This window comes from Branchiostoma lanceolatum, chromosome 3, assembly GCF_035083965.1.
Source record: "Branchiostoma lanceolatum isolate klBraLanc5 chromosome 3, klBraLanc5.hap2, whole genome shotgun sequence".
Classification (NCBI taxonomy): domain Eukaryota; kingdom Metazoa; phylum Chordata; class Leptocardii; order Amphioxiformes; family Branchiostomatidae; genus Branchiostoma; species Branchiostoma lanceolatum.
This window is the reverse complement of record NC_089724.1, coordinates 11,841,536-11,867,171: the sequence shown is the minus strand read 5'-3', so window position 1 is coordinate 11,867,171 and position 25,636 is coordinate 11,841,536. Positions and strand designations below refer to the sequence as shown.

General features: G+C 39.7%; 1 protein-coding gene across 5 annotated transcripts in view; it reads right to left on the bottom strand.

Moving 5' to 3' along the window:
- LOC136430286 (G protein-coupled receptor kinase 5-like) overlaps positions 1-25,636 on the bottom strand; it is a 37,360-nt gene that overhangs the window by 11,081 nt on the left and 643 nt on the right. For 3 of the 5 annotated variants that reach the window (XM_066420764.1, XM_066420761.1, XM_066420765.1), the window contains exons 2-8: positions 23,202-23,297; positions 14,611-14,723; positions 8,900-8,995; positions 2,440-2,579; positions 1,586-1,681; positions 977-1,181; positions 37-230 (exon numbers count right to left, since the gene is read on the bottom strand). In XM_066420764.1, coding sequence (XP_066276861.1) covers positions 37-230; positions 977-1,181; positions 1,586-1,681; positions 2,440-2,579; positions 8,900-8,995; positions 14,611-14,723; positions 23,202-23,297 — 940 coding nt within the window. The remainder of the gene's footprint in view (positions 1-36; positions 231-976; positions 1,182-1,585; positions 1,682-2,439; positions 2,580-8,899; positions 8,996-14,610; positions 14,724-23,201; positions 23,298-25,636) is intronic. The other 2 variants (XM_066420762.1, XM_066420766.1) reach the window with 1 other exon arrangement.

Sequence of the window (25,636 nt, the reverse complement as noted above, 5' to 3'; positions counted from 1 at the left end):
CTTGATGGATTAGTCTATCTCATCCATAAGCCTCACCTGTACACTATTCTCTCCTGGTGTAAATGCTGCAGTCCACATAAGACCTCCGCTGCGTAGAACTCTGCCCGTGACTCGGCGAAGCCCGGCGGGTCGCTCATGCTGTGGATGTGGAACTTCAGGTCTCCTCCGTTCATGATTGTCAGCACCAGACAAAGGGCGTCTTTGGTCTCGTATGCATATGCTAAACTCACCTGGCATGGGCAAAGCATGGGACATTGTACATTGGAAACTACTGGGCGGGTTTACTTCAATTTTTAGTTTATTTGATTCAACCATTACAATGGATGGAAGGGGAGACAAAACAGGTGATATGCTCACCTCTACCAGTTGTCTCTGCAGCAATCAGAAATACCATCTTCCATGTACACCTACATGCATGGCTCGAAATTAATTTTTGGAACCAGGTGCACTGGTGCACCCAACCAAAAGATTTAGGTGCACAGAAAGAAATTTGGGTGCACCACATAAAATAAAGTTGAATGTCAAAACATAATCACAAAGTTTAACCCTCTTCTAAGTATGATCAAGAACTTTAATCTGTAATTCTATGGCTGAATTCCAAATTTCAAACAAGTAATACATCAAATAAAGTGCAACAAAGGGTTACATGGCTTTTTCTGATACATGTACTTACATTTCAAGAATATTCTGTACACTTAAGTGTACAATTATAGTACCTCTACCCTATAGCTATAGCCTACAAAAATATCTAGGTGCACCAGTGCACCCACAGTCAAAAATTAGGTGCACAGCTCCAATTTTGGATGCACACAGGTGCACATGCACCCAGTATTTTGAGCCCTGACACCTACATGTATCATATTGAGAAGGTTCATTTGAATTTTGATATCTGTGATGAAAGCGCTTTTTCAGAGGTTTCTGAATTTTACAATACTATATATAGACATTGCAAGTGGAACAATCATTGAGTACTTACTACAAATCTGCTGTTGATCTTTTGCAGGATGGTTTTCTCGTTCAGGGCCATGGCTTCTCCTTTTCTCTTCTTTATCCTCTTCTTTTCCAGCTTCTTGCAGGCATACATTTTACCAGTGGCCCGAACTTGGCAAGCGCACACCTCTCCAAACCCCCCCTTCCCCAAAACCCGATATTGCCTGAATGTGTTCTTTGTTACTGGTTGCCTGAAAGTGGAATCAGAACAGACCGTCTGTTAGAGGCAGTATTTCCTATAAAACATTCCAGCTCAAGACAACTGTACATAATCCACAATAACAGCATAAAGCCGAATATTGTTTTGCTTTGTGAAAGACCATAGGAAGGTGGCTGAATGTACTTAAATGATAAATCTCTATAAAACTCAACTCAATACAAGTACCGATCTAAGAATAACTTAGGTCTGTTCCCAAAAAACATTATATTGATGAGTACAAGATGTGAAAAAAATACAAATGGGGAAAAATCGTCTTATACAACAAAGTTATTAAATAAGAAAACACTGGGAGTGGGCAATATTTTGAAAACTGGCATCATTTAAAATTATCTTATCATTCCTGGAACAGTCTTCAGAAGGCGGTGATCTACGTACCTCTCCAAATATTTCCACTGTAGAAATCTTGAAAAGTATATTTTGTCTTCCCGGAAATTTTCAAATGGTTCTCCACTGAGGTATTTTGATACTTCACTGCAAAGAGAGAGAGAGGAGAAAAGTACATTCATAAAACTTGAACACAGATTTTCACACTTCTTGATTGTCCTTGAAGCCTAGTGAATGGTCCTAAAATTAATCAACACATTAGAAGAAAGCATTTACCACCAGTTCTGCACAAAAATGCATGTAGAATTGAGGATGCTGTTGCTAGAGGCCTTCGGTTGGCCATGCACATTCTCACAATAACAACTATAGTAACTGTATGAGATGACCTAATTTTGGCTTGGCATTATGCAAATGAGCCAAAGATGTTCTGATGGGTCCCATTATATTACACCCACATCACACCCACCCCGCATACATACACCCACCCCCAACACACGCATGTTGGCCCACCTGAAATCTATTAGTATTACTTGATCTCTAATTCATAAAGAAGGAAAATACAAACCTGTGTGTGTGTATGTGTGTGTGTGAGAGACCATATCTCTGTCTAGTCTTAGTATCTCCCATGACCATGTGTGAAAATGTGTAAACTGGACTTGTGCCTGACATTCTAATTTACATGTAGCTGCAACACTGGAAGGGCCAGAGCCGGTGGTTTTCAAGTAACTGTCACATGGAAAACTTCCCTTTTTTTGCTCTAAGTAAATTTTATTCTGTCAATGCCATGCTGCATATACATGTACATCTGTTAACCTTCTCATGCAAATCATTTTATCAAACCTACATGTACCAATGCTTTTGCACAACTTCCCTCCCCCAGCAGTCCTTCATGATCTATCCCTTACCTTCTACATTGGTTGAATACATTTTTACTAGGTGTTTCCTCCTGTAAGGACTCCTGCTCCTCCGGCGTGCATCTCTGGATATTTTCTCTACATTGTGATATGGTTTCTGAGCTGATGATATCTCCCAAGAAATCTGGTGACTGCAACAGGAAACAGGGAAATCCAAATAAGCATTCTGTACATTGAAAATATCTTAGATAGTAAACACTCCAGTGTGATATGTAGAGGACTGCATGGTTGAATATAGTCTCACAAGTAATATTTACACTCTTGTAACATCAGTTTGCATTCTCCAGGCAGTGCTGTACAGGCACAGGTGTTGGTACCTGGTTGTCCTTGCAAACGGACCTTTCCAAAATTTAAAAAAAGCCGCCATAGACACTGAATTTTTTGTCTTCCAGTAGCTTGCCAAATGTGCAAATGTAACTAAAACAGCTGTAAACATTGATTCATTCAGTCAGTCTGCTGCTACAATTTCTTGTTCTGCTGTCCTGAAACTGTGGTCTCAACAGACTTGAATGCCCTTAAGATCATATACAGTTACCAACGGCAGACAAAGTTATCTTGTTCCAGACTAATTTTCAATGTCATAAAACCAATGCAGACACTTGCGGTCCTGTGGGAATGGCACCAAAATATCAATGTTGCCAACAGGAACTCACAGTGACCTTTTGAATATGATATATGACACTGGCTTATAGTTATACCCTGGGCAACCCAACTTGTCACAGTGAAAGGCATACAAGAACAGATGTGGACAGGTATTATTGCTATTACTGCATAGAAACCAGGAAACACTTAAACCATAAGGCATAAGGTAGGATAATATGTACATGTATCAGATCTAACTTTTCGCTTGTCCTTTTAGAGGCCCCTGGATTGAGCTCCTGGCCAGAGCAGGGAGCAATCAGAAGAACAAAGCTAAGGATGGGCCAGTAGGAATAGCAGGAGAGGAGTGGTTCTTTTCCAGGCCAGCATCCTGTGCTATTCTTTTTATCTGCTAGATGGGGAATGGGGATTTTTTTCACAATCCTCCTGGCACAACATTGATGTTTCCCCCTTACCACATAACTGAACACTGCTTCAGGGCCAGGAAAAGCCAAGTATTTGATGTGCCACCCCCAACTTATCAGAGTGAAGGCCAGGAACCCTGCAGTGGGGGCTACAAGCCAAGGAGTGAGCATTCCAGAAGAGGCCTGACACAGGACCACTGAAACAGGTGGTAAAGGCCACCCGTCTAGTGCCAACACGCACTGATAAAATACAACGATTTTGATCAAACAAAAGATGCACAGCTTCCATCAACATAACTATTAGAATTGGGAAAATTAGGAATCAATTATTAAACCCAAGGCATTCCTTGCACGCTTACTTTTATAGCGAATGTTAATTACCGGCAGAATTTATCACCGCAGTATATAATCACAATAAAAAAACAGGAAAATGAAAAAAGGTTATATTCTGATGAACAAAAGGTGGTGGCATGTTACAATGGGTTGTGAGATATAAAAAGAATGTTTGTTGATTGCCACCAATATTCTTTTTGGATGTATTTTTGGTTCATGTTGTAACATTCTCAACAGACCCAATTCTATTAGACTTTTTGAGTACACTGCAATTCAGAAGTTAGCATGCATAACAACTGTTGTTTCCTTACTGTGTTTTTACCTCTCAATATGTGACCTACCCAAGTCAGAAAGCATTTCAGCATCTACATCTGAGACTCATTTGTCCAGTCCTCATAAATATCCACAGAAAGCAGGTTAGATTGAAGAGGACAGGGAAAGCCATTTCATTAACCTTCAAGGCAAGGTTGTGGCTGCAGGGGGATGGATTAATGTTACACCCAATTACTCTAAGTGATGGGCCTGACTGATGGCCATGAATACTTACACTTGAAATGAGAGGACATCTGAACAAGGAAACGTTTCTGGATTAGGTTTTACATGAAGGTAATGAAAGACATATGATCAGGATGTATCACTCGCTGTTTGTCATGGAGCCTTGGCAAGAGAATCACATTTCAAGTTAATCATGACAGAAATTGTGCTTCACTGAAAAACATCCCCTCCAAAGCTCTCCTCAAACTCACTGTAAATCTTGAAACTTTTGCAGTGTACTTTTGCAGTGACCTTTCCATGGCAAATTCATGACAAAACTCCTTTTCACTCCAACCACAAAATAAAACCACTGCGAATTTACAGAACTCGCCAAGATGAAACAGGCCATTAACCGAAACAACAACATTGTGGCGTCGCGGTGGCGTAGTGGCAGGTTAGGGTGTTTGGCCCCAGAACCCAGAGATACCGGGTTTGAATCCGGGTTCCCTGATTTGTCCCGTTGACGTTGTGCCCTTGGGAAAGGCACTTTACACGACTTTCCCCACTTTACTCAGGTGAAAATGAGTACCTAGCTTCGGTTAGGGACGTCCCTCGGATAGGACGTTAAATGGAGGTCCCGTGTTTGAAGAGAGCCACACCTCGAGCACGTTAAAGAACCCAACACACTTATCGAAAAGAGTAGGGGGTCCTTCCCGGTGTGTGTGGATCATATAAATCTGTCCGGTTATGTAGCTTGTACTCTTCAGTACAAACCTGGTGTGTTACGCCTTGATGTGGTTTACCGGGTATGCAATACAAACAAACAAATACATACAAACAAACATCATTGCAATTTGAGACCTTAGGTTGAGTTATTCTGTTTAGTCTCCTTGTAACACATCAATGACAATATATCATTGATATAACTTACAGCCATTTTGTATTTGATACATACATGTATATATGACAGCAGTGCACATACACGTTGTGTCAGCATTTCCAGATAAGTTTAAGGACTGAGTGTGGATGAAAAATGTAGAATGTGTGGAAGTTCTTGTTTACAACGTAAATCTTCCCTGCCAAACATCTTATTTCGAGACATGAATGACAGAAATGCAGCTGCTGTGAAACGGGACATTTCAGGGACAGCCTGAACTTTGAGGCAAGCTGGAAACGTGGCCAATGCAGGGGAAGGCGCATGCAGGTCTCCCAGAGAAGAATGTGTGTGGGTTGGCCACATGGACACACTTCTGAACTAGTTCAGCTACTGGGCCGAACCAAGGAAGTTGCTGTATCATGTAACACCAAAAACAACAGAAGAAAATGTACTAGTATCAATATGAATTTGTAGATTTTTAGTTAGATATCTGTATTTGTGAGACATGGAATTCCAAAGGGACCAACAGTCAGAAAATGATCAGGACAGATCAAGAGAAGACACCTTTAGAGACAGACTGATGAAAATGATCACCTTGTGATCTCAAACTCAAATTCTTTGTTTCACCTACAGTTCCTACAACCAGTATGGCATACCTAAATTAAGGCATAACTAAGTAAAGCCAAAGGTAAACTTTCCTTTAGCTTATGACATTAAAACACAGTCCAAAAGAGCAGTTAAGCAAAAGGTCAACCCAGAAATAAAAGTTACTACCGGAAAAGGGTTAAAACAAAGGCCCATGCCTGCTGTGTCTGTGTTCTACAACTGAGCCAACAGTTTACAGATATAACCTGTTGGGAGTGTCTCAAGTCACGTCTGGTCCTGAGGGGAGCATACGACCTTGGAAATGGCTCAAAAGAGACACTAAATGTTACCATTTGACATCATTTGTGAGGACACTTGGCAAAAGAAATTCAGCATCACAAAATGTGAAAGACTATTCAACCAAAGATTAAGCCATGATTTAGATGTTATAGTATACACTCAACAATATGTTTTGAAAATATAATACTGCTTGTTGGAAGATCATCAGATTCTGGTCCTGTACACATAACCCATTGGCCTGTTTAACACTTTGAACAAGTGATCTCAACAACATAGTCCCGTTTGGTATTGGGCATGGATAAAATGTTTTCTTCCTCACTGCTGACTCTATAGCAGGATGATAATACATTATCAGATGAGTGAATATTTGAATGCTTTTATCAATGGCACATTTTTGGTGTCTCCTTGTTCTTTTCGTATTTTTTCATTAACAACATACCATACCAAGTCATCTAGAATAGATATTTACTATGTTCTGATATCTGTTAAATCTTCTCCCTGCTATAGGCTATGATAAAGTTTGCTCCTAACATTTGCATTGAGTCCTTTATAGAAAGACGCATTTATTCTAAAATAAACACGCTCCAGGGGTAGATGAGTAGATCTTTATGTCTTCACAAACGATTGCACAATGAAGTATTAATAGAGAAAATAGCATGGGATAAAAATGGTAATCTTTTCATGTAATGTTCTAAATGCCAAAAGCCCTTCTCTATATTTTTAGATATGCAGCTGTGTTCAAAATAACACCTGCAGTCTGCAATTTGCAGAAAGATTTTCAAGTTTGCAGAAGAAAAATTAAACAATCTGCAATTTTGCAGAATAGAAAAAATTGAAATTTTGTCTATTTCGTGGGCCATGGCTGTGATTTTTGGTCACAGGTTGTGCGATCTACATAAGAACACTTTTTTTGTTATTCCTCGCAAAGATATAATGTCCTTTTCCCTCCTTATCAGAACTGAAATTATAAAATTGGAGATAGAGTGAGAGAAGAATTACAGCAATGTTGAAAAGCTACATGTGATGTAATCATAGGGATTATTAGGTTGAGAAGATTGTAGTATGGAGGCCTGTGTATTTGCAGTAAATATTTTCAAATTGCAGAAGAAAATTTTGACATTCTGCAATATTGCAGAACACTGGAAAAAAGTATTTCTACCGCTGTACAGGCATGTTTGAAATATTTTGTGATGTACATGTATACATATAAGACCTTAAGAAGAGTGGCATGAGATGCAATTCCACAACAAGAACACATGTCAGTTTTCTCAAAGTGGATTCAGGTACATGTAGCAAAGCTGCAAAAAGAAGTTGGGTCACTGTCCACTTAAATCAGATCCTGGCCTGTAACACAGCAAATCTCATTAACTCTCCCACTCCCAGCACAAAGAATTTCCAAATATGGTGTTGTGACTGCTGTTAAATAGCACTGGATAAAAAATTCAGTTTAAACAAAAAAGATTACAATCATGTGTATGGCCCTCCTTACAGTTATGCTTATACAACGAAAGCAGCTTCCATTGAATAACCATAAGGAGCTTCAAGCATGTGCATGTAGATCGGTATCTTGTCTAATTTTGGCAACAGATCTTGCATTCATCATTGCACCTCAGTCTTCCAAACAGCAAGAGATATTTTTTCTGCCCTTCTCTGTCTATTCTTAGAAATCTCCCACTGCGTTGCTGACATCACAATCGATATCACCAGTTCTTCCGCAAATGAACCTCTCCAGCAGAATCCTCCTTATAAGGAGTTTATCTGGAGAGGCATTCTCTGTCATGATTGATGCTGGGTTTTCCTCCGCAGAGGAAACGGCCTCATTACAATGCACCTGGAAGCTTGCATCTCTCCTCCGCTCCTATTTTTAGATAAACTAGCTGCCGCTATCGATCCAGTGGTCCTCCCTGGACCAATATAAATAATTTGGTGCCTATGAATGTATGCAGCAACAATTTCAAGCAAATTATACCTCAAAATGTTTTCATTACAGCGCCCCGGGGAAAACAGAGTCTCTGCTTTTGCCGTGCTTGAAACAGAATGGTTGACACGCTGTGTGGGTACATCTGCCCCATGAATGTACAATTCAGCCCAGATTCTTACAAGCCGCTTTTAACCATTCTACGTCATGGTAGGGTGATAAAATCTGTTACACAGCTCGAGAACCTGAATTCAAAAGGATGTTGTAGATCCTGATAGAACAGATATTTGGCCTGAAGGAGGAGCACTACAAACAACTGCCTAGAAATCACTCATACAACATTGACTTGGGGGATTTGCCACTATCATAGGGGTTTGGAATAAACACACTAACACATAATATCATTACTAATAAACAGGGTGCTGAAACGCCTTTTTTAGAATTACAGTAACTCCTTTGGACAAAGGAGTTTCAGTGAATTATAAGGCTTGTGAGAGGTTTACATGTAGTTCAATACATATACCTCATCATAGCACCTATCGTTACTGATGATATCATGTATGAAGACAGCAAAATGAACGACATGACGTGCCTTCATTGACTCTAAACCATCTTTTGTCTAAAAAGAGCCTATAATGTGCTGAATATGCAGCATCATGTCCCCTGTAGAATTCCAATAGAGCAGGTAGCCAATTTTAGGTTGGTGATGTCACGGCATCTACTGACTGAATATCTTTTTTCGTCCAAGTGTTTTTAATCAGCCCAGGGCCTGCCAGCAAGGAATGATTTACCCACATTGGAGATTTTTTTTTTTAGGGTTTTGTGGTCCAAAAATGTTTAATTTTATTCCATGTCATATAGCCAGTCATGGACCCATGCCTGCAAAGCTGGGGTTATATTGGAGGAAAGATATACTAGTTAACCAAAACAGATACAGAACGTCAGAGGAAATGTACAAACCTCAGACTCTAAGAATTCCTTAAGGATCTGGGCAGCATCTTTTCCTTTGTCATCTGTCGTCACCTCAAACTCCTCCTGAAAATAGAGGTAGATATCCTGAAAACATGTAGATACATACAAGAATTATCAGCAGTTCTGTATGATTCTGACAATGATATATGTATAGAAACAGCTACTTGTTCATCATACCCTGGAGTCTTAGGACAACATCTCTTTTATAAATCAGGGCCCATGCAATTAAGATGTTGGCTGGGCATCAAATACAATGTATGATTGGTTCTCCAACGATCTTGAGGTTCCCCCAAACATTGGGACTTGTGGGCTAATAGTTGGACCACTTGATGCTGAAAGTAATAAAGCCCCACATTATAAATCACCACTGCAGGGTTTAACATCATTATTATGATCACCTATAATGAAATATACCTGCATCATATAGATCACAATCCATTATATTTCTTGTCTTTTCTAGAACATTTAAAGGTTTGGCAATCTTCTTGAGTAATTAGAAACAGTTGTATTCATTCATGGGGCATGCAAAAATCACATTTGTGCCACCTGTTAGTCCAGACAGAAGGACAATCATTCTGAAATGACACAAACATGCACAGCAGGACGATCTCCCGGATACATTTTGTACATACATGCACACCCACACAGGGTGTTAAACAATGCATGCACATGTCCCACCCGTGGCCATGTTTACTTACAACAAGTTTCACATTTAAATAGCCACAGACCTCTGATATTACTCTTAGTTTTAACTTTAATGGCTTTTACATGTATGATGCTTTTGTGTGTCAAAGTAAATGTAGGCACCATCCTCTATAAAGGTTCTTAAATGTTCTGTCTAACTACATGTACGATACAATCAGTGACAGTGTTAGCCAGCAACAGGGCAGTGGCAAGGGTATGTTGTCAGTTGTTGAATGGTATATTATTAGAAAACTTCAAGCAACCTACAGAATATACAAAAAAGGTATTTTCAATGCTGTACTCACTTTAAACATTACACTCTAGTTGTTTGAAAATTAAACTTGCTTAACAAGAACTTTGATAGTGAAGGAAAGTCGCTATCATACCAAAAATATATCCTTGGATGCACACAACATACTAACATTATATTGTTTGTTGATTTACGTGCCTGAAATTGTTTTGAAGTGACATAGACAAATCTCTCCAGAACCCACTACAAACACATGTACCTGTACCATTATAATAGGTTTAAAGAGAAGTTGGGTATCAGGTCAGCAACATACAGGTCAAAGGTCATTATGGTACTGGTGCAGAAACTCTGAGAGGAGGGATGTTTCACACAGAATTTTGTCCAGTAAATGTTTTGCAAGGAAAAATTTTGTTTGCAAAAGTAAAAAAAAAGGAATGGACTGTGGCCAGCATGGAGGTTCTAGTGGCCACCTCACTGGAATAGTGGCTTAAATGTTAAAGCTGTGATGTTAATATGTACATGTCAAAGGCAATATTGTCATTCCCCAGCTAAATTGTTTCCAAGGCCATCCTAACAAATCACTCCTTCAGTAAGTGTGTATGAAGACGGTCAAGGCCTACACATTCATCTGGAACATCAGCTTTATTGGGAATCCCTGTTAAAGTGAGTGCAGTCCTGGCATTCCCTTTAATGACCCTTGACCAGCATGGCTTCAGGTATATGCACCAGACTTCAACAAGCAGCCAATGAAGCCGCTTATGTCACGATATAATATAGAAGAGATCCAGACAGTTTGCCACATGTACCAAGTTTATTATTCCTATCCACATGTTATATTTGGTTGGAAGTGGCATCAGTAAATGGTATGCCTTCAGCAGCTGTGCCCAGGTACATATCCATATCTGGCATCTGCCATTGTGTGCTGTACTGGTCTCCAACAACTGGACTCCAGGAAGTGTTGTAGATAAATTGAAATCATAAAAATTGATAATATACAAAAATCTTATGTGGAAATAACTACATGCACCCTTGAGACAAGGATTGCCACTGACAACAGTAATTGAAACCCATGCCTCATGCTTGACACTGCAGGTAGTGGCCACCAGGAAGAAAGGACTACCATAACTTAAACATAAGGCTAAATACAAAACAGCTTTCATGTGTGTGTATATATGCATTGTACATGTATGTGTTGTGGGTAGATGGACCACATCCTGACCACAGAAACATGAAATTGTGGTCAAGAGTATATAAGAATGGCAAGGCTGATAAGATGACCTCAGCTATTAGATGAATCTCATGATAAAGCACAAACTACATTTACTGATCTTTTTGACCATCAAAACTACACTAGTTCAGGTAAGTACTTATGGCATCATGTGAACATATGGAAACTTGACATCAGTAATGCATCCATCCCGTTTAAGTGAAGGATGATGGGCTCTGATAGATAGACAAGTGTGTAGATAGCCTCTCCCTCAATCACTTCATGGGTTAATACTGTAAAAAGTGTTCAGTGTCTAGTATTTTCACTTCATAGGTTAGTATCATCATCATACAGGTATTTTCAAGCTTGAGTCTCCTCAAACAGAGATTTTATTTGGTCTGCCTTTCAAAGCTTTCCTGGAAAGCACGACATTATGATATTCTTGGGATGCCTTAATCTTCAGGGATGATTTAGTGGTATCATGTACCTGCAAGGCTGGTGTGTTTTACCAAGAGTACTAGTGTTGTATGGGTTATGGGTTCATTAATATTACAAAGATACACATAAGAAACAAGAAATCAAGATGATTGAAAATGAGCTAAATGAGTCCATCCATCAAGATTTCCATATCCAGGAGGAGGCCAGGAATTTGGTCCTGGCAGGGTCACCTAGGCTACTGACAATTCCATCCAACCTGTTCTCCTGACATACATGTACGTAACTGCTAATGATATGGCAATCACACGTACAAGTATGCTTCATCCTTTTTTTTCCCTATTCCAAATACAAATGGTATATATAGTAAAGAGCTTATCAATGCAAATTGCCCACATTTTTTTATAGAAATGTCAAGGCATTGAAACTAGTTTCTTTTCTCTTAAAATATCTCAGGCTGGATTGCCTGGAAGGCTTACCGGGATCAGGCAGAAATCCTTGGGGAATAACCTGCGTGCTCACCTGCACCTGCGTGCAGCTACAAGTTATTACCTCCGTGAAACATGGAAGTATTGTTTTGCGTGTGTGTTTTTATGTGTGTGTCTGTCTGTATGTCTGTCTGTCTGTCCATGTTTCCACATATTTGTGGATAGCAATAACTCAAGAACCTCTGGATGGATTGTGATGATATTTTGTATGTAGATAGGTGTTGGTAAGATGAAGGCCAAGGTCAATTTTGGACTCCCTGGTACAGGTATGTGACCTTTTGGATCATTGTATTTTTTCACTGCTCATCAACTTTATGCCAGACTACTGTATAGGCTGTACTATCACAGCACACACGCAAGCATGCATGCACACATATATATATACCCACACACACATACAGTGAGAAAGAGGGACATGAATGGATAGATATACATGATGTAGGTACATTGCACATGTCATCTACAGATATCTTCAAATTAGTAGTACAATACATGAATATGATAATAATAATAATAATAACTTTATTGCACAATTGTACAAGGTACAAAACATGGCATTCACTGGCACATAGATATCATTCTATTAGGCTAATTAGTCTATCTTATAAAATATGACATATACGTCAACTTCACACATGAACCTGTAGTTGGTATATATATACATTACATTTACAGTAAAAGATTTTGTATTTCTAAAGAAAACAATCCTGCTTTCAGCCCACCTTGACAAAGAAAATCAAGGTCGCACAAGGTGAAAGGCAGAAATTACATAATGCTGGGTATGTTTTGACGTAACACATATGGCCTTTCTTTTATCAACATTCGTCAGATACAACCGATTGTATGTCAGCACAAGTCTGCACTTGCTATCAAGGTGGTACATGTATACCACACAGTTCATCACACATATGCCTTTTGACTCTAGAAAGGTTCAACTTAAGAATTTTTAGATGAACAAGAGTTGATGCTTTAAAAATGCAATCCTAGGACTTTGGGATGAATATGCACTGTATATGATGCAACACATCTGCTTTACTAATGTCTTCCTACACAAGTCTGGTCAATAAAAAGATGAAATACCTTCAGTGTTTTATACACAAAACCTACCACATCGATTGTGTGGTAGATCCGGGCGAAGATGCCCCGGGAAAGAATTTTAAGTCCTAATAAAAATTAACGGCTCGAATCAAACTATGGACTCTTCATGAAATTTGCACACAAAAAAATTGCCTGAAGTCAACAGTAAAGTCAATTTGTGTTTCTTATACTAATTATTCGTAGAGCGAAAATTACTTTGATGACAGTCTGTTGAACAGGTGAAATCTCACTGCTTTAAAAACAAAATCCACTACATAAACGACAACATGACATAAACCTGTGCATAAATGGAGACATAAAATATCCTGGGATGTAAGAATTGCTCTTGAGTTGAACAACAGGGATGACTAGGGTGCACAGATACCTGGCAACAGGCCTCCACGTTATCAGATTCACACTGAGGGAGGTCAGGCCAGAGGGTCAAACGGACAACCACAAGCAGTGATTACAGGGAACTCAATGACACTTGTGGTACTTTTCAGCTATCATAGTGTTAGATGGCAGCAGAACCCATTGCTTTTTAATGGAAAACACTGGTACTATAGTTTGGAAATTAGGATTAAGATCTAAAAACAGATCAATCCAAAAAACAATTTGTTGCCAATGAAATTGACTCCAGTTGATGCCAACATACATGTGTATGTGTATGTGTAGTGTACTAAAACGTACATTCCTGTAAGTTGTCCTCAGGTATTTATTATATACGAACAAACTGCATACATGGACTCAAACATACCCATGTTTTCACCCATCACAATGAACAGGAGGGGGGGAGGTATCACAATGTCACAAAGCCTTATGGTCTACCTACCTGAAATCTTTAAACCATAACTTTTTTTTTCTTATTACCACATCAGGTATATACCAGGTTTTATCTGGCAAAAATCTTGTGATTTGTGATCAGAATTTGATAAAGAGATTTGTATACAGAGACAATGAGATTAAGACATTCTTGTTATGTTGTACTGAAATTCTTTCTAATTCGATCAACATGGACAGATCCTGGTCAAGGAAACATGGCCCCTCCCATGTACGGTTTATCAAAACAAAAAGTTTTTTTACTTCACCTCAAGGGATTTAAGTATTGTTTTCGGCTTGTCTGTCTGTGTGTCTGTCTCTGTGTGCGCACTATGCAGCACTGCATGAAGGGGTGAAGTCTGTCATCTCTGATTGTCTTGTTTTTCTTCTGCCCTACGTTGTACTTGCAATACTGCCATAGATAGTACCTTTGTATATTATCATAGAGCAGACATGTTGAGAGGTCCTGATACCAGTTGCATCGTGATTCAGAAAGGGCACATTAATTTGCAAACTGACATTTGGGTGATATCGATCCGTGTAGAAAGTAGAAAGCAACAATACATTTATCTGAAAGAATACTGTCGTGTTGGGATGGTGCAATAAAGGATGTAGGTATAACTATAAGAAAACATAGCAAGGCATGACCAAGACAAAAAATAACACAGATCCCTTACCTTCAAAGTACAGCATACCATATTTCTAAGATAATAAGTAGACAAACAATGTGACAACTTACCACTTTGTTCAGGAAACAAATACATCTGTTTAGCTTGGTATCTTTCTTGCAGAATTGACGAAACAGCTCCCGACCAATGGGCTGCTTCTCACAGATGGATGTGTAGTCGCAGTCTGAAGGACAGGAATAAAGATTTCATTTCAAAGTTTATCTTTTTTTTCAATCCATCCATTTCTTGATCAGAAAACATACTAATACTAGTAATACATACTCGCTAGGGGTGGGTACCGGTACCGTGTACCGGTACAAAATCGGTATTTTCTTATGGACCGGTCCAAAAAAAAACGGTCCATAAAAAATCAGTGGACCGGCCTATGGACCGATTAGAAAATTCACAGTACCAGGCTACCAGCAGGCGGTCACACATAACCGGTCTAATACAAAATAAGCAGATTTAACGAGTCGTGGTTTCCTTTTTCGAAGACGTTAGCTGTTAATCATATGTAGATGAGTCAACAGACGGCGAGTGCACATTAGTGTGCACCGAAAAAATAATCACATTATTCTAATATACAATTTGAACATAATTTGTAGGACTCACAGAGACCTTTACTTGTGTCTCGCTTTCCAAAATATGATGTACTGCGACACTACTTTAGTCAGGTACAGGTACAGGTACAGGTCCGGACCTGGACCTGACCCTCTGGACCTGGACCTGGACCGGACCTGAATTTTCTGTACCGGTACCCACCCCTAATACTCGCCTATTGCAGGCTTATCTACATGGAAATACCAACTTTGTGTTCATCATAACATCAGTCAGTAGGGATTAAAGATGGACATGTTCATCCGGGCTACAGGCTTATACCGTATACGTGTACCAAGACTGTATTGGTAGGAACAGTAGGAAGTTGTCAAGGAGATGGTTTAAGACATCTGCTATGATCTGTATAGAGTATGATGAAGGAACACAACTGTTGAGTTAACACCAGTCATTACTCACATAAGACAGAATTGATACCTTGACAAACGGCAAGATTTTAACAAGAAAACAACATCAAACATATCAAGAGGGATTTAGAATGTGCATTTAATCTAAAGTTGTCCATAATATGCCTCATAAGCCCTGGTCTAACATAGTTGCTGCACTGATTTCATAAGACATAAATTAATGTTAACCAAATGTAATACTTCATGTTTAATGTATTTATAACCTTATGTCATAAAGATTAACATTTATCATGATTCAGGTGAACATGGCTAGCCAACCACCAGGCGTAGCCCAAACCACCAGTCATTAATCACATAATACAGTCCCGTCCAATTTTACATTTAGCCCCTTTCTGGAGCAGCAAACAAACTAACATATAGTTTGGCTATATGTTCCCTGCTCTATATCTTATACTTGAGACAAAACCCTGGAGCGCAGTATGTCTAAATAGTTGCATTGCACAATGTATTTTACTGTATTGTGTATTGTATTCTTGTAAATTTGGTGCACAAAATAAGCAATACTGCCTGTGCTCCAAGTGTATTGTACATGGCAATCCTAGTATTCTTTTTTTCTTTAATGCCTTGATATAGCAATTTCATAAGTACTTTTCATGATAATCAAACAAGAATAGGGCAGCCAAAACATTCACATACAAAATCACACCAAAGGGCATGAAATCTGTTGTTAGATAATCTATAACCTCAAGGCAAGTCTGTGACAAGCTACCCAGGGTGCAATTGTGCAGCTGATGAAGCACAAGAATGATGGCCAACCATTCCACACCAAAAATCTAATCAGAGAAAGTGGGCCACCCTCCAATAACCATCATTAGCCCAGCATCATCGGTCCATGTTTCACCATTAATGCATCAGGGAGGATGGAAGAGCTCAGTAATAAAGCAGACAGGACCAAGCAGTAACTGTTTATTACACAACTTTGTGGGGACTACCATTTGGTACTTAAAAACCCTCCAAATTCACCCTTCTCATCAATATTTCTAAGCACTTCCAACATTAGTAAATGGGTTATGGACGGCTCTTTGCCATTCAAATGTAGCTTTGTTACAGTCTGTGTACCATAGTGATTTTACAGGCCAGGCCTACAGTTACGTGATTGTACTATTTCATAGTGGTCAGGTTTTTTGCAGAAAGCCAAACTATGAAGCCATAAATGTTTTCTCACAACAGCAACCCGGGGGATTCCCAGTCATATACCATCCATTTCTGCTCTCATACTTTGTACAAGTTATTCTGAGGAAATTCTGATATGCCAATAGGGTTGGGGGTAGGGGACTTCTAAAAAGTAAGGTGGCTAGTTACTTAGGGTCTCTTTACATTACACTTTTCCCGTCAGCGCCACTGGCGACAGCGGGAACCCCATGTAAAGACAATTCCCGTCGACGTAGTCCCGCTGTCAACAAATTTTCTCCCGTCAACCACGAAGCCATCGCCCGTCAGCACAGAGGGAGTCCCCGACAACTTCAAACTCCGTCTGAAGAGCTCGCGTCAGCGGGAGTCAGAGTTTTGGCGATTAGCATAAAGCACGCGCTGATTAGCATACTGTAAGTCTACTTAGATCCCCAGTATATATATACATATATATTATATATATATATATATATATATATATAATATAGATACGAGGAATCCGTGGCGACCTTTGTGCCGCAAATCGATTTCCCCGCGGATACATGTTTATCGTACTAGTGCCCCCCTCCCCACATTTACGAGTGAGCTAGCAACACATAAACAAGGCTTTGCATTGTAGTTACCATTGTACAATCTTACAATTTCGTTTCTTGCTATTGTTATGCTTACACACAATCGATATCGGTGCCTTTGACATACGTTGATCTCATTAAAAACCTGTTTTTCAAGACTCAATCAAAGAAAGCCAGTGAAAACTTACCAAGTCCTTGAAAATACGTTAAGATAAACAAGACTTTCGCCCGACCATTTGAGCCCATACGCTGTGATTTGCCGCGATTTGCCGACATTCGTGGTCGTATTCGGTGAAGAGTCTATTCCTTTAATTTTTTCCAGTGAAAATTCTGCGTAGGTAGCATAGATTAATCGTATCTTACGCCGTAGAGTATATAATGTCCTTGGTTCAACCACTTCAAAATAGCCATGTGACAACGTACTGTTGTAAGCGCTGATTGGCTCACGTCAGAAAACATGTGCTATGATTGGTTGACTGCAAGCTTTCACGTGATCACATATAGCGGGAATCCCCCCCCAAGAATTAAAATGGCGTGGCGAGGGAACTTCGCTGGACGCTGTACTTGGAGCCGACCCCGAAACCAGTTGCCTGATCAGTATATGGTGGGAGAACGAGATCCAGAAGAAGCTGGAGTCATTCAGGAACAAGATGGCTTACGTAAAAATACAACAGCGGTTGCGAGAGGCCGAGCAAGTAAAAGGAAAGTTTGCGACCTGCCCGATACTTTCAACAAGATGGCGAAATCCAAGTACCGCGGGTGTCTGTCAGATTTCCGGGCATTGTGTCTAGAGACGTCGCAACAGCGGCCTCCCGACAGCGGGAAATTTTGCCGATGACGCGAAAAACGTAATGTAAATTGCCCCTAAGTTAGAAGTCTGATAAACAAATACATCTTGAAGAGACTGCACAAGCATGACATTGTGCGTATTCTCTGGTATACTCGTGCCTATACAGTATAGTGCAACGACTTCTGCACATCCCTGTTTGGCACTGTGATGACCAGCCTGTAGCTTATCAGACCTGACAAGATGTTTGACAACCAGTATATATCTATTGGTCACAGACGGGCCTGTCCTGTCGCAAGGAACTTTGGAACCAAACCATACCTCTTGTTAGATTATTGCTCCCTTGTTTGCTGATTAAACTCAAATGTACACAATAGTCCTTTTGAGACTGGAGGTCAGGCTAACTTGTTTTCAACCAAATCAGAAATGGGACAACCTTTCTCCTGATAATGTTGCTGCCAAAGACACAACTAGTAGTGTTACATGGAAAACTCACTTCAAGCTGAAGCAAACACAGTTCAAAGCTCAGCAGATACTATTATCAGGGTAGGTTTTTGTTACTGAATTAAAAAACTAGCTTTGTTGCTCTTTCTACATACATGCCATTCCTAACATAAGTAGTATTGTCCTGTGGAACTGTTTCATATCTGGTTTACTTTAGCCTTACAGCAGAGAACTGCCCTGGGTCAATGTCCATGTGTGTTCAATCACAGACTCAGTTTCAGCTAAGCTTGAAAACAGAAAAAAATATGTAAGAGAAAGCTGTCAAACTACCAAATTCCAGAAAACTAACAAGTTATCCTATACCCCTGGTTACAACAAGGGTTCTGTGGCTAGCCACTATAATAAGCTTGCCCCATCCCTCCCCTCTGGTTGACCTTCTGCCATGCTAAGGTTATTTCAGACTTGGTGACACAGGGAAAGGTCACCCAAACAGTGCACATCCCAGAGCCTGCTTCCTTCAAACTTGTTTATAAACAAGCCTGACAAATGCATTGTTTTCTCTCATCAGGTAGGGTTGAACAAGGGTAGGCTGGAACATTTCTACAGTACATGGCAGCCGGCATGGGAGGGCATTGCATACAGATGTACATGTTTATATCAATAGATTACTGAAGCAGACAATCATGTAGAAAAGGAGAGTTGTGATTTTTTAAATCTAGATTGCATCGGGGAAATGAAAAAAAATATTACAGACGTAGAAGCCTTACTGCATGGACCATTAAGTCTGTTACCGTCTCCCTTACACAAAGTAATACATGTAGTACTGCCTGGATCCAACATTTTAGCAAACTTTGCTAAACCCGTAAACCCAGCGATTATGCAGGTACTGCCACTCTTCGAAGTTCGTAGTTACAGATTCAAAACACAGTATAGTATATGGAAATACTTTTTCTCGGACCAACAAACTTTGTTCAGCCCCAAGCAAAGGTTGTAATATCAAGCCCATAGCCTTGAATGGTTTTAATCTCTTTGGGCATCCACTGATAAAACTAACATATTCATGAATTGATGGCAAACAGCTTACTGTATTTTCCAGCATTAAACATTTGACAACATAAGAGATCCTGCTAGGGGAAATGTCTTAAGTGTTTTCTTCAGCCGATTCTCTCCATCAGCTACAGGGACTATGAGAAAACAAAGTCAGCCGACTTTTTGTTGAATTCCATCATATGACTACTAAGAAACAAATCGTATTCATCCAGGCATACGATCCTGTCTGTAGCCAGGTATGCATGCCTGCCTTTTGCCAAACCAAACAAAAATAAATGACTACAATTTTCAAATTGTTGAAAGACAGTTGACATGAGATGACCTGATATACATTATACACATGTATACTGTTACTTGGCTTCATCTGAATTTTTACTCATACCAGTCATAGACTTTCTCTCAAGACACTGCTAACTGCACAAAAGACACCAGGCTTACTTAGGCTGCAGCAAGTAAATTTCATGGATAACTTCAACGTGCACATGATTTCTAAAATAATCATTTGTTTCCCTCCAGCAACGGTCAACATACGGAGAATGGGAAAATAAGTCGTTTACTTCAATCAGTTTTATGGCAAAGGCGGCAACATCATTTGGTTCAATGATTTAAAAGTTGACACCAGTGTCACTTACAGTATTTTTGAATACACAAACTAGAGTTCCACGACCTCATAGCAGAAGTTACTCATTAAGTATGCAAATAAGGCCTACATTTTCTATCTATTTACAGCCCTCTCTCCCTCAGTTACAATTTGAATAGTGATATCATGGAACAAAGCGGATTTTTAAACTTTAAAGTTGCCTCATTGATTATGCAAATTAGAATCTGATTTGCCTAATTATCGTCCAATCATTCCAAGCATCACACAAGCTATCCACATACCAAAATTCATGACCATCCATCAAGGCCAACTTGTTATAGTATTTTCTCATTAATCATGCAAATGAGGTCTTCATTTGCATAGTTCATATCAATTAATATTTCTCTCTTCCTCAGTTACATATATCACATCATAGAATTTGGCAGATGTGTAAACTTTCCTCATTAATTATGCAAATTAGATACTGATTTGCATAAGAAGTATGTAATCATGTACATCATAAGCTATCTACTTACCAAAAATCATTACCATCCATCAAGCCCTTCTTGAGTTATTCCCTTTCAAAGTCAGACACAAAACCTGCTCCTGCAGTTCCAAAAAAGACGCTAGAGGGCCCAAACCCGTACCACTTATTCTCTGTCCAAAGATCTATGTACCACTCAAAAATCAGTTCCATAGTATGTCCAGAACACGAGATATCAAAACAGGAAGTTCAGCTGCGGTACTGTAAGAAGCCGCTAGGGGCCCCTAAATCTAATCGTTTTCAGGTCTCATCAAAACCTACCTACATACCAAATATCAAGACAATCCATCCAGGCATTCTTGAGTTATGCTGGTCCACTACAGACAAACAAACGCTACCCTCTACATAACCTTCTCGGCGAAGGTAATTAAAGTCTTGTTGGTTGTGATACCATGTTTCATGGCTTCAATTCTTGTTATACATATGTAGTGAACATTTGAAAATTTAAGCGTCTTATTTTTTGGCCCACCTTGTTTTCTTTTCATGCCCTTGCATTAGATTTGGGGTCTAAAGAGGATGTCATCCATGAAATTTACTTGCTTGTGCAAGTCAGACGAGAAACAAAAGTGACTTCTTACACAGTGCATGCTGGGAGGGTTTACCATTCAGTGTGGAGTGCAGTTGCCACATTCTAACTTGGTGTCAACTTAGAGATACAATGGATATTTGTATGAGTAGGAAGAGAAATAGAAGGAGTAAAAACATGCTTCCCTACCTTAGTGTCCCATTAATCTGATCTCATCAGAAAATGTAATTTGTGTTTTCCTCAATCTACATAGATCTACCTTTCTAATCATGTTATAATCGATTACCAGTAGCAATGATTTACTGCATAATGCTTTAACTTGGTAGGGCTAAATTACAGCATTTTTTTTGGCTAGAACAAGAAAACCAAATTTTACCAGACTTACTGTGGCTGAAATAAATAAACATTGGTAGTGATCTATAACAAAATTGCCAAATTGGCCAAAAAATAAGAACACTTTCTAAACATTCCTTCTTTAGTCACCGTAAAAATTAGTGTAAGCTGTGGTGGGAGCAGGGTTGGGTAAAGATCAAAGTTAGGCTAGGACCCCGTTCCAACTCATTGTTTTTGCAATCGCGATTGAAGTATAATCGCAATTGAATCGATCCAATCGCGATTAATTTTTTCAGTGTGAACGCTCCCGATCGCAATTGAATCGATCCGATCGCAATTGTTTTGTATCTACCTCCGGAGGTAATTCAATCCAATCCAATCCTATCAAATTCTGAGTGTGAACGCAACTGCGATTCATTCCATCGCGATCGGCGGGGATTTAGACTGGTTCCGGGGGTGGGAGGTCATACATCCGGGTACGTGGGGTCATAGTTCGCAACGCGCGGGAAAACAAACCCAAGCCACACACGTCAGATTGCTCTTTTACAACTACAACAACTATTCATCGTCAACAATGTCCAAGAAGAAGGATAAAACTCCGTCAGCAACTTCAGCTGGTGGCAGGTGGCGTGATGAGGAGACCAGGGTCCTCATCGCAATCTGGGGGAGAGAGGAGGTGCAGGCCAAACTGGGGAAATGTCTAGCCTCCACCAGGCCTTCTTTCCGGCGTATGAATCGTAGAATTCGGCAGAAAAAGGAATAATCAGTCAGTAGAGTCAGTCCACAGTGAAGCTCACATTTCGCCCGTTTAGTTAGTCTGGTAGAGACTACGAAATGTCACCGAAAGAGGGACATTTACCAGATGATCGCCGATGGTATGGCGGAGCACGGGTTTGCTTCAATCCTGATCGGATCACGGCGTACCTTAACCCACTTGGCGAAAAGCAGTGTGAACGCAAAAGTTTCCGTGCGTTCAATCGCGATCAGATCGAACAATCGCGATTGAAAAAAATGAGTGTGAAGACTCAAACCTACAGCTTTCCTCCATGTACATTCAAGGACAAGGTTGGAGGAATGTTTTATGTCTTAGAACTGGAGGAGGTTGGGATGGAGTCCAGGGAGACGCAGACAGTATCATTACCAGATTACATTGGCTCAACAAATTTGCAAAAAGCTTTCACAACATTCCACTTGTGTTGGCATTTTCGTCAAACCTGTCCACGGATAATGGGCGTGGTTGAGTTGAAAATGGAAGCAATAATTCAGGCAATAAAGGTGAGAGAAAAATTAAGACAATCAAAGAGAATAGCACAAACCATTGAGCAGAACATAAAATGACATCTTCATTTTCACCCACCCCACATTGTGACCTGCGTCTTACCACATGCCTTACACGATCAAGAGAAAGGAAGCATCTATAAACCCTTTCCATGTACAATATTTTTACAAGGCTCGTATATCCAGGTGCAACAATAAAATGTACATACACGTAGGAATAACTAGTAACATTGCCTGCACATATTTGTAACTTTACGACAGCTTGACTTGATTAGTTCTTATCCAATTTAATCATCTACAAATGACAACTGGACAAGTTTGCTTCAGGACACCTGATGAGCATGGCATTGGAATGAATAATGGATAAGACACTGACAGGCAAGGAGGTTACATACCGATTTTGTCTCGTAGATATTCACACTCTGTGATGTGGGGGAATTTGAGTATCAGCTTCCATTTTTTACTCTTTCCTTTTCGTTTCCCTCCACCGCCTGAAAAATACAAATGGAGACATGTTGACAAACTGATGCAAATATTGTAGAAGTTAAATCATAGACATAATAAGTAAGAGACAACCGTACAACCATGTAAGAGAAGAGTTGAGGCTTACAAACAAACGATACTTCTGTATCTGTATTGCTGATATAATCACCCTTCAGCGTAACACACCAGCTTCGTAGGCACGTGGCGCAGCATCATCTACCCAGTCAGTTTGTCTTTGATTAGAAATGCATTATGGGTATATACAGATATCTGTACCATAAGCTTTGGTTACTTGCCAATTGCAATCACATGAAAGTATCTAGAAAATGTTCAAAAATTGTCTTTCTTTTTTCATCATGTCAATCAAGTTCAATTTGTGATGTGACAGACAAACATACATATATACAAACATATATAGATTACCTTTAAATATTTCTTACTCTTTTCTTTCCATAAACAAAACCTTAACTCCTTCTAACATATGGAACTTGGCTGCCAGAAAAATGGTTAACAATACAACAGGATCATATGACTTCTTTGGATAATCTTCGAAAATGTAACTCAAGTGTTTTGAAAGTCTTGAATGCTACAGCATTCTCAAGTTACAGACACAAGGTAACTCCAGCTGCAGTAAAGAAAATATAGGGGAAAGTAATTGTAAGTGCACGGTATCTGATTATCAAATTTTGATATAAATCTTGCAATTGTCAACAGTCCTAGGTAACCCTTCTTTGTTCACTAGGCCTAATTGGCTTTTTGAACCCATATATTCAAGGCATGGTCACAGAGCCCAGCTAACCCTTGTATAATAGGATAGAGCTGGCAACAAGTAACAGAAAACAGAGCTCACGCTGTAACAAGGAGCCTGCAAGGACAAACTAATGAAAAAGTCTGGAACTACTGAGGTTGCCATTTGCAGAATGAAATCCAAGCATTTCAGAAAGGTTGGATCTTGCTGGCTGTGTGTCTACATGTAGTCTACAGAACACTTAGCAAAGGCATATATTGTTATGGGAAAAGTAACTAAACTTTCTAAACCCCTCATCAGGTTTTCTACATGTATATCTGCCCATGATTTGCAATGAAGACAAACCAAGACGGCACAACTGATTTGCAATGAGGACAAACCATGGCGGCACAACATCAGAACCCTTCTAACCAGCAGTGTATTTGTCAAGGAAAAGCAGATTGCCGTATTTGCAGTGAATGGCTGTCTACCGCTGTGCAAACATCTCCTGCAATGGCTGCAACATTTGATGTGCCTCACATGCTCTGCTGACACTAACCTACCTCCTTTTATCCCATGAAAATGGGGAGGGGAACTTCCGAAGGTATGGTATGCACACTGGAGCCCCATCTTTTTAAACAAGTCAAATCATTGTACTGTTTAGAAACTCCTCAACTCATCTTATGTTGTCCTTGAAAGGTGGGGAGGGGGGCTACTTGGAATGGCCTACTCTTTCATGAAGCAAAACACAAACAAAGACGTACTCACAACATATACGACAATTGCAGATATGCTTGGAGTGATACTTTAGGAAAATGAGTGTTCTAAGGCGATTATAATCCCACCCAACATTTCCATTATTACAGATTTTACGAAAAAACACTTAGTTCTAGGTCTCTTTCAGTTAAGTTTTGAGAATATTGTTGTGTGTGGTCTTTTGGCAGAGGGTTGGACTTTGTGTTGGTGTCACGTAAATCAATGTGTAAACAGTCCCCTGCTTTCTCCTGATCTCAGAAAATCTGGCCAGCATGGAACATTCACAACATAAACGTTTAAGGACAGATGTCCACTACTGAATCAGGGCTACAGCATGGCAGCATATGAATAAAGAATGGACTAATCTATTTGCTACAAAACATGTTTTGTCAAATTTTATCAACACTTTGTGAGGCCACACAAGGAACACACCTTTGGCTGTGGTACAGAAACAAGCTTGATTTTCCAAGGCAAATCTCTATCTAAGGCTGTGCAACATTTTGTTGTTGTTTTTGTCTACGTTGTTACATAACGATTTCCCGGAGAATATTAAGGATAGGGCAAAAATATAATCATAAATAAGATCGATTATACTAGATATATTTTGCTTCGAACACGCTGGAAAGGTACAGCTATCGATCATGGCAAAAGCGTGCTCCAATAGATATATGGATTATCTAATGTCGACTATCATCCCAGAAACATTTTCCTTAGGAAATTGTCGTCTGTGCTAAATATTTTTTCGTACTAGCAGGAGATGAACTGCAGGGGACATTTTCAGGCTACTTCGCACCTTTTCCCAATCTGAGCTTTGCTGTGCAAGGCCACACAAGAAAGGGCACGCCTCTGGCCGTGGTGCGGGAA